The 10,708-nt window shown below is 42.4% G+C and overlaps 2 protein-coding genes across 3 annotated transcripts in view; both read right to left on the bottom strand.

Annotated features, from left to right (window-relative positions):
* LOC111648375 (potassium voltage-gated channel subfamily B member 2-like) overlaps nt 1-6,613 on the bottom strand; it is a 28,804-nt gene extending 22,191 nt beyond the window's left edge. The window contains exons 1-2 of the mRNA XM_023398232.2: nt 6,341-6,613; nt 3,007-3,780 (exon numbers count right to left, since the gene is read on the bottom strand). Of these exons, the coding sequence (XP_023254000.1) occupies nt 3,007-3,591 (585 nt within the window). The 5' untranslated portion in view covers nt 3,592-3,780; nt 6,341-6,613. The remainder of the gene's footprint in view (nt 1-3,006; nt 3,781-6,340) is intronic.
* LOC111648376 (dnaJ homolog subfamily B member 6-like) overlaps nt 1-10,708 on the bottom strand; it is a 44,526-nt gene that overhangs the window by 25,801 nt on the left and 8,017 nt on the right. The gene's annotated exons all lie outside the window — the stretch shown is intronic.

The following is a 10,708-nucleotide window of genomic DNA, read 5'->3' as shown; positions in this document are numbered from 1 at the left end:
CTCCTCCTCTCCTATCCTCTCCTCTCCTCCACTCCTATCCTCTCCTCTCCTCTCCTCTCCTCTCCTCTCCTCTCCTCTCCTCCTCTCCTCCCCTCTCTCCTCCTCTCCTCCCCATCATTAGTGATGGACTGCTGCTCTGCCTGGTTGTGTGCTGCCTGCTCTGCTGCAGACAGTAACAGTAAGCTCTCACTGTGGTGAACTGTCAGTTGACATGTTTAAGCTCTCAGTGTGAACTACTACACAGAGCTTAGAGAAACATTTGACAGACAGTTTGGAACGTGGAGTACACACTGCAAAGACACACAAACAAACACACAGATTATCTCAGTGGAAATCCAAACTTATTTATACAGAGAATAAAAGATGTCATCTTTTCATCAGTGGACCAAGTCTTTACTCTCACAGTAATCCTCTGACCCACCCCCAAAAAACTGGAAAATAAACTGAAGGAAATCTGGATGGAACAAAAACACTCTGCGATCCTTTTGTAGGAGATGATATGAAAAAAAGATTTTTTCGAAGGATTTGGAAGATGCTCCCCTGAGTGAGAATTCAGCTCTTATACGGAACAGTTTCTTCTTCACACTGTGGTGTGTGGATTATCAAGTGTAACTGTGAGCCCACAGAACAAATTCTATTCACTTCCATTGTGTTGGGCTGAAGGCAGAAACCTCAGCCACAGATATCTGCATGGATAAATGCTGCTGCAGGAAAGTGGAAAATGTCTTTTGTATTTTGTTTTTGTTGGTTTTGCAATTGTGTGAATTAACCCTTTACAGATAAAACGCTTGCTGCCTTTCCACTAGTGAGGACTGAAGGACAGCCCAGCACAGGAGAGGATGCAGGGATCTCTCCTCCTCCTCCTCCTCCTCCTCCTCCTCCTTTCTACAGGCCTCTGCTGTTTGTACATGGATCTGCATGGAGATCCTGCTAATCAGAGGCAGAACATGAGGAGGAAACAGATCAGAGCTGAGTGGGTGTCTCAGACTCATTTCAAGGAATGACTGGAACTGAATACTAATACTCAGACTATTACACTGTGGGTTCAACTCATAACAAATAACAAAATCCTGCCTATTGGTGGGAAATCATAAGGTCTGGTTGTATTGTCATCTTTTAATAATTCAAGGGGCCTTTATCATTGCTGCTACTATACTTTCTTTTTTCAAATTGATGAAAGACATAGTTTGACTTTGTGTGTTTTAAATATGCTTTGACGTATGCGCTATAAAAATCTGAGTTATTATTATTATTATTAATAATAATAAAGGTTCTCATAATGCACAATGGTATGTGCAGATTGTAAAGTGGTGCAGACAAATAAAAAGTGACTTTATTTGTTAACTTTGTTAGATTTACTATTTTTTACAAAACAAAATTTATGTTAATATTAAATGTAAATGTTCAATCTAAATGTTGATGCAACTAAATATTTAGCAAATTCACAATGCTGATCAGCGGAAGTACCAAAATAAAAGCTTGATCCAGTGCTGGCCACAGTCATTCCAGGATCATGGTGCAGACTGAAATTAACAGCAACATTTCGCCACATTTAGCTCCAAATAATGTAAAAAGAAAGTGGTGTGAAGTCACTTTTTTACCACATTTACAGCAATATTTGTGAAATTTACTTTTCTTTGAAAAAAAAACGTAATGTTAATGTTAAATGTAAATATTAAATGTAAATAAAAATGAAAATAAACTGTGGATAGCGCTGGATCAAGCTTTTATTTTGGTAGCTCCACCGACCAGCAGCGTGAATTTGCATATTAGCTAAATATTTCGCTTCACCAACATTTAAATTTAACATTTTGATTTAGATTTAACATTTAAATATAACATTTAGATATATATTAAACATTTACATTTAGCATTTCATATTTAGATTTAAATTTACCATGTAACATTTACATTTAGATTTAACATTAACATTCAATTGTTTTATGAAGAAAAGTAAATTTGACAAATCTGATAAAAAGTTACTTTTTTTTTACTAGTTTTTTCAACATTATTTGGAGCCACATGTGCATGGCGAAATGTTGCTGTTCATTTTAGTATGCACTATACTTTACAATTGGTGCCCCATAGAATGAACCCTTTCAGAGTGTTATATAATTATCAGCAGCATTTTGATGCAATAGTGTAGATGGGCAGGGTGAAACTGATTTCAACAACATTCTTTTGTTCATTTTATAATAATGCATCATAGTTTATAATATAGGACTTAAGTACAAATACCTCAAAACTGTGTGTAAGTACTGTACATAAGCAAATGCACTGGCATACACTGCGGAGTGGTTGTGAGTTACACCCCACACAATTTTATCCATTATGCATATTAATCCAACCATTATCCACCTGTTCAGAACGAACCTGTCAGGACAGCTGTGCAGCTCAGAAACAGGACTCACTTTCTAAATTCAAGAGTTGAAAACATGCTTTAAGAACAGAAGAGTGTGAGAATAATGTCCTGTCTTCTGAAACTGACCTTTACACTGAACATGTACTCATGGTTGTTCCTGTGACCTCGCCTCTGTCAGTATGTGTTTTTAACAGGGCACTCCAGTGACTTAGGGACTCACACGGCACAGTTTAAAGAAGAAGAGCAGTCATGTCTTGTTGGTCTGCGTCAGTGTATAACCGTTGATTCAAGTCCAGCTGACGTCACCTCATATTTCCTCATATTTCCTGTTTCCTTTCTACTATCAAAATAAATTCAAATCTGTGTTGTCCTGACTTTTAGTCCCTGCCATGTATCAAGCTTTAAAAAAAACTGGAGGCTATATTCCCCATAATGCAACTCAATAGCAAACTCCACACTCGAGCTGATATACCCCTGATGACGTCACTACGACATCAGCGGGGTGATTTTTGGAGACTTCAGAGAGCTCCTCCAGAGACACAGTGGACCTGAGAGACACTGGGTCACAGATTAAACTTGATATGGGATTCTACTTTAGAGCAGAACTGCTCCAACATGTGTAGAGTGTGTGCAGCTGTTGTTACCTTAGCAGCCACAGAGGAGCTGGGTTTCTCCAGCAGGTCCCAGAGCTTCTGTCTCTTGTCAGGGCAGCAGCCATGCTCCTCCTCCTCCCCCTCATTCTCCCTCAGCGTCTCCGCCTCCCTCCTCAGCTCCTCGTTCATCTGCTCCTTCTTCTGGTGGTACCGCGCCTGGCAGCATGACTCCAGGTAGATTTCATCGATACCCCAGTAGTCCAGCTCCTGGCCAAAGGACAGGGCGCACATCTCCTCCATCATGTGTAGCTTCCCGGTTCGGTAGAAGTTGAGGATGGAGGAGAAGGCCACCGGGTGCCGGTCGAAGAAGTACTCGTTCTCAGTGAGGCTGTAGTCATCGCAAATTTCCAGCAATGACTCGTGCGTGTTGCAGTCTCTTAGCCGCCCCAGACGGGTTCTGGGCAGCCGGTCCAGCGTTCTCCACAGGACTTCATGTGTGAGACCGCCGACGTTGAGCCTGACCCGCCGGGAGCGGGCCTTGATGCGGATGATGTCGATGGGCTCAGGTGGGAGCACAGGGCCCGCGGCGGACCGGGGGTTGACTTTAGGTGTGCTGAAAGTCACTCTGTCTGTCATGTTTGCTCCGGGTGCTGCCGTCTCGCTGCGGGGGAGGGTCAAACCGAGGGTGTGGTCGTGTGTGTGAGTTTGTGGAGCTCGTGAGGCTCAATGAGATGATGGTTGTGGTTGGTCGAGGAAAGGTTGCCCAGGTCCACCAAGCTGACCCGGTTTGTGTTCAGACCACCAAGCTCTGGGTTAGATCCATGGCTGGAAACACAAGACATCACACATGACACAGGTCTGACCACATTAAATTATACCACTCTCCTAAATGAACACAAGATGCTCAAGATGATCAACATCTGCCTCCTCCACTCAGACTAGTTTCAGGTTACATCCCTGTTTATTCAGAGTCATAGAAAATATGAACCATTTGTGTGACATTTTATCATAATTGCTGTGATGTCTTGAGTAATGGCTAAAAAGTGATTTGTGAGGTCACACTGACCTTGACCTGTGATTACCTTGCTGGGGGCCTCAAGGAAAAAATGGATTGCTGGGCCCCTATTAAACCTCAGCCCCGCCCCCCAAAGAGACTCTGAGCAATTTGTGGTTTTGCTGAAAGACTCTGTGACATGACAAACTGGGCATCACACCACCAACACAACAATAAATGATGCAAACTTCTACATTTACTATATTAGGAACAAGTAGATCTTGAACTTGTTTGTAACCCTGCATCAACCTCTGAGGCTGAAAGATGAAGTCAACACTGAAGAACCACAACCTGCAGTTCCTCTAATGGCCACTAGAGTCTGGCTCCAACAGTGAGTCAATCCCCATAGACTCCCATGTTAAAATGTCCAACTTTACAGCAGAAATAAACATGTTTACAGCCTGGTACAAAAACTGTTTTGGTCTCTAGAGCTAATTTCCTCCTTCATGACACCTGTTTCAGCTCAGCTCCACACACGCCCCACCTCTTTGACCATTTTTGGATTAGCTGGAAGTTTGGGGCAGAGCCAGACACTGCCAAGATGGCGACGGTGTAGCAGCTCACTCTGAGCTTCAAAACCTGTGGGTGACGTCACAGAGGCTACGTCCATCTTTATTTACAGTCTATGACTGTGACCTATGACCCCATTACAGGACAGGACCTCAAGACCAGTAAATGAAGCAGTGGCCACTGATCATGTCAGTAAATGCTGCATATTCCCAGTCAAATTTCCAGTTTAATAAGCACAAACCAGCTGCCACACAGGAAGCCTGGAGCTTTAAAGGGACACCTAGAGCAGTGGCTCCCAAACTTTACTCACAAGACACTAAACTGACACAGGTTAGACCACAGACCCATCTGATAAGATTCCTGCTTTTAGTTTTATTACAGGAAGTGCTTCAACCCATGACCAGAATAATCACACATTCTGTCACTGTATTACTTATGGCTGGAATTATGATGAAAATTCATTATTCCCCTTTTTGCTGGGGACCCCCAGGAACCCCCTCAAGGACCCCTGACTTTGAGAACAACTGATCTAGTGTTCTGGATAAAAGCTTTGCCCAGTAGGTGACACATGTCCACATGCCATTAATTACCTGCAAATGTTTTCATTCTTATGAATTAGTTTACTATACTAATGCAGAGGGGGGGGGTCAATAGGGGCATAGCAGCTGATTTTTCCCCGGGGCCCTCGGGCAGGTTAATCTGGTCATGCCTACTCAATGTTTAAAAGGGAGCCAGGAGGTGGGTGGCACTGGACTAAATCTGCTAATCTACTAAAATGGCATCATCAGTGTCAGGTGTGCAGATCTTATTCTACTATTCAGATGTGATAAATAAAGTGTAGTTGACTGGAACAGGAAACACAGTGTTTATAATGAATAACAATAAAAAGTCTGTGTTAGATGAGTCTTGTTTTTCCATATGAGACGTTTCCCATGAGAATTCAGACAGTAGCTGATGTTGGTTCAGTGAACGGCAGCAGAGTTTCACACCAAATCAAAACAGCAAATCTGAGCAGCTGTTTATGTCGGAGCCATAACTGTAATATTGAAGATACTGAAGATACCATACAGTCCAGTTAGACACTGGAAATCCTGTTCTTTTTAGCTGGAGAGATTCACTGACGTAAATCAGTGAATAACAAAACGTCTTTCAGCAGGTGTTCTTATGTAATGAAAAGCAGTTTTAATCCAGTCCAGAGAATGAATGAAATCAAACTGCATTTCTTCTGGGAAGCCCTTCTCCTGTTGGTCTATAAAGGCTTATGTTGCCATTTGAAGTCCTCTGACTGCGGGGCCTTTATCTGATTGTGTAATGGAGTTCCACAAATCCCAGTAGTGGCATTAGGCTTCGTCTCCCCTGGCTCAAGTCTGCCTTAGTTAATTATAGACTGTCTATCTCCTTCTGGGACACTCATAGGACACATGGCTAAGTCAGGAACCAAGCTGCTATGTCACTACTAAAAATCAGTCTTATCCAGACCATCACTCCCAAAAATAAATCACTATTAACATCAACTTTTATCCTCATAAACTGACTGCACGGTTTATATCTTCATTTCATTAAACCAAGATTCACTTAATTGTCACTAATAATTAACAGTAACAGGTGACATCTTCTTTATCAAACCAAACCAGAGTCAAGTAGAATCCTGGACCCGGGCTCCAGAGGCAGAGCTTTTATTTCAGACTCGTTATCAAGAGATTAATGAGACTTCATCTGAGAGGAAGTTTAATGTGGACAGAAAGTAAACCTGGACCAGGACAGACCACTTTCCTCCAGCAGCTGAGGTCACCGGTTTAAACCGATGATGAGCCCACCTACCTCTGTGGAAACCGCTGCTTTATTCCGGAAAAGCCCAACTCTTGCCGGTCCGGGAGGTCCCACCATAGCACCCAGTTAGTTATCCCAGCTGCTTCGCCTTCCCCTCCGGCCGCTGTTGAATCACGAAGCCCCCCGAGAGCACTGCACCCAGACCGCTGGAGATCCGCATCTTAGCCGAAAAGAATGAGCGCAGGAGCGGGAAGGTCCCGGGGAAGAGTCCGCGGGAGCGCCATGAGGAGGAAACACAGCAGGTACAGAGAGAGAGGAGTGTGAACCGGCTGGCCCGGAGAGATACGGCCCCGCGGAGGAGAGAATAAAGGGATGAGGGAGAGCGAAAGAGGGAGGAGGGGGGAGGGGGGAGCGCAGGAGGGAGGTAATTGGATTGAGTCGCAGCACCAAGGACAGCTCCAGATCAACAGCTTGTTTCCACCTGAACTCCTGCTGGCCTCCTCCTCCTCCTCCTGCTCAGTCACATGCTCCTCTTCTCTTTTCTTTTCTTTTCTTTTCCTTTCTTTTCTTTTCTTTTCTTTTCCTTTCTTTTCTTTTCTTTTCCTTTCTTTTCTTTTCTTTTCTTTTCTTTAGAGTCAGAGCAGAAATCATCACATTTCACTCATGTAGCTGTATCAATATTCAATAATTTCTTATATAAATTTTGCTTAGTTTCTTTTACTTTGTTGGAACATGTGTCTCATACTGAAGAACAGTTGAACCTAGACCTGCACTGATCAAAAAAAATAAGACTGTCATATTTGTCTTGATTGACATGTTTCTCAGCCAATGACAGTCAGCCACTCAGCTCCGCCCCTCTCTCCAGGCCCCACCCGCCTGAGGGAAGGCTACAAATGTACACCCACACACACACATTCATACACATACAAAAAAATGTATGTATATATGCATTTATTTATGTCAAATGCATTAATTAAAAAGAATGAATACATTTTAGAAAATGATGTCATCATTGGTCCTCTCTAAATGTGAAGCTGTAAGAAACTTGAACTGGACCAGTGCTCACCTGACCAGTACAGCTGTACTGGCACGGTTACTGATTTTATTGATTACGAATTTATGATCACATTCAGACATGTTGTAGATCCATGATGGATCAGCAGGTCTCCTCGCTCCCTCGTCCTGAGCGCAGGTGGAGAACAGGTAAATGTGACTGACTGTGACGTCACACTGCCGCCCTCTGCTCTGCAGTCTTCTGCCTCCCAGTGGTCAGGCTGTATACTGCAGCATTCGCAGATGCAGGAGGGAGGGAGCCAGAAAAATATCTTTATTACATGAACAGTATCAGTTCAGACATGATGGCATCTACATCATTTAGAAAAATTATATTTAGATGTGTGAATTTTATCTTACAGTCCTCAGCAAGGTCAAAATAGTTTTTTAGCCAGTTTAGTTTTATTTAGTTTTTAAAGCTGGTTGGTTAGTATTAGTTTAGTTTTAATTTGTTTCAGTGTTAGCTTTAGTTTGTTTTTTTGTTTTTTTTGTTCACGCAACTAGACTTTTGTTTTTATTTTTAATTAATGAAAATGTTTTTTTTCACATCTAGTTTTTATTATTTCCTTATCAGTGATAATAACCTTGGTTCTCAGTTCTGGTGGTGAAGTAAACTTGTATTAGGAAAATACAGCACATTCCTCATACTATCTTTGAGGGTCATAAAAACTCTATTTATATCACACCTACAGAACTTGTGGCGCCTACACTGCTGAATGTGCATTCGCATTTTTCTGTTCATGTCTACTTTTAACTTGGCTTAGTGCCATACAAGGTAGTCATGTCAAGAGTGATGTCGTATGTACTACAGGTGTAGTGACAATTGAGTGTATAAAAGCAGTCTGTAGTAAACATGCATTGCGCTCTTGGTCAGTAACACTCTTGTTGGCTGAAGCGTCCACTTGCAAGTGTCAGAATAAACTGGAAAAACCACTCTCCTGTTGTCAGTCCTCTGTTTCCTGAAATTCCCATGACAACACTGAACTCCAGCAGACAACTTTACTGCAGTATCTGGATGAGATCAATACTGACTGATAATGTGAAGCTGATCATGTGAAATTGTATTTGTGTTGTGCACAGATGACTTGAAGCTTTTGTGATGTTCACCACACCTGGTTCTGCTCCTTGTCACAACCCAGCTCAAGGCTGGACAAAGGAGGGAGGAGCACATGAGTTATTACTAAAAATCACTTTGTTGCCCATGACTGAGAAGGAAATGAATCTAAGGACAAAACACAAAAAAAGCAAAAACAGGGTGGAAGCCAGGGGACAGAGGGAGAGACTGGCTGACTGACACACACACACACACACACACACACACACACACACACACACACACAAAAACACACCTGAGCTGTGATGACACATTTAATTAGGGCATTAAGAATATTTTACTGCTCCCTCTGTGTTTCCCTCACTCTCCGTTCAGACTAAGTGGACGAACTCTCACAGAGCCAAGTGTGATAACAAGAAAAACAGATCCATCTTTTCTTTCCCAAAGGATGCAGAGAGGTAAGTCTAGACAGGTATAGATGTTAAAATTAGCTACTGTCACATTTCATGCCAGTTGCCTTGGTTTGAGGGAGGGGCTGAGGGACAACGCCCACTTACACACATGGACAAAATTGTTGGTACCCTTCCGTTAAAGAAAGAAAAACCCACAATGGTCACTGAAATAACTTGAAACTGACAAAAGTAATAATAAATAAAAATTGACTGAAAATTATCTAATGAAAATCAGACATTGCTTTCGAATTGTGGTTCAGCGGAATCATTTTAAAAAACAAACTAATGAAACCAGCCTGGACAAAAATGATGGTTCCCCTAGAAAAGATTGAAAATAATTTGACCATAGGGACGTGTTAAACTAAGGTGTGTCCTATAATTAGCATCACAGGTGTCTTCAAACTTGTAATCAGTCCGGCTGCCTATTTAAAGGGTGAAAAATAGTCACTGTGCTGTTTGGTATCATGGTGTGTACCACACCGAACATGGAGCACAGAAAGCCAAGGAGAGAGTTGTCTCAGGAGATTAGAAAGAAAATTATAGACAAGCACGTTAAAGGTAAAGGCTATAAGACCATCTCCAAGCAGCTTGATGTTCCTGTGACTGCAGTTGCACATATTTATTCAGAAGTTTAAGGTCCACAGGACGGTAGCCAACCTCCCTGGACGTGGCCGCAAGAGGAAAATTGATGACAAATTGAGGAGACGGATAATACGAATGGTAACCAAAGAGATTAGAGGTGAACTCCAAGGTCAAGGTACATCACACCATCCGTTGCTGTTTGAGCCAAAGTGGACTGCATGGAAGACGACCGAGGAAGACTCCACTGTTGAAAGCAAATCATAAAAAAGCGAGACTGGAATTTACCAAAATGCATATTGACAAGCCACAAAGCTTCTGGGAGAATGTCCTTTGGACAGATGAGACAAAACTGGAGCTTTTTGGCAAGTCACATCAGCTCTATGTTCACAGACGCAAAAATGAAGCATACAAAGAAAAGAACACTGTACCTACTGTGAAACATGGAGGAGGCTTGGTTATGTTCTTGGCCTGCTTTGCTGCATCTGGCACAGGGTGTCTTGAATCTGTGCAGGGCACAATGAAATCTCAAGAGTATCAAGGCATTCTGGAGCGAAATGTGCTGCCCAGCGTCAGAAAGCTTGGTCTCAGTCGCAGGTCATGGGTCCTCCAACAGGATAATGACCCAAAACACACGGCTAAAAACACCCAGGAATGGCTAAGAACAAAACAGTGGACTATTCTGAAGTGGCCTTCTATGAGCCCCGATCTAAATCCTATTGAACATCTGTGGAAGGAGCTGAAACATGCAGTCTGGAGAAGGCACCCTTCAAACCTGAGACAGCTGGAGCAGTCTGCTCACGAGGAGTGGGCCAGAATACCTGTCGACAGGTGCAGAAGTCTCATTGCAGAGGTACAGAAATCGCTTGATTGCAGTGATCGCCTCAAAAGGTTGTGCAACAAAATATTAAGGTACCATCATTTTTGTCCAGGCCAGTTTCATTAGTTTGTTTTTTAAAATTATTCTGTTGAACCACAATTCAAAAGCAATGTCTGGTTTTCATTAGTTAATTTTCAGTAAATTTTTATTTATTATTACTTTTGTCAGTTTCAAGTTATTTCAGTGACTATTGTGGGTTTTTCTTTCTTTAACGGAAGGGAACTGTTTCCCATTTCATACCACTGGTGCTGCCTGTAATGCGGTATCTTCTGTATAGAGGATCTCTGATCCAACATTGCAGGATTTGGTTTCTCTGAGTGTTTACCTGAAATCTGCTCTATTTTTATTGGATCACTCAGAGAACAGTCAGCCAATCAGAAGAGAGGCTCAGAGCCTCCTCT

This window comes from Seriola lalandi, unplaced genomic scaffold, assembly GCF_002814215.2.
Source record: "Seriola lalandi dorsalis isolate HSWRI2012SDOR001 ecotype SW California unplaced genomic scaffold, Sedor1 jcf7180002054981, whole genome shotgun sequence".
In the NCBI taxonomy this organism is placed as follows: Eukaryota; Metazoa; Chordata; class Actinopteri; order Carangiformes; family Carangidae; genus Seriola; species Seriola lalandi.
This window is presented reverse-complemented; position numbering and strand designations above follow the sequence as displayed.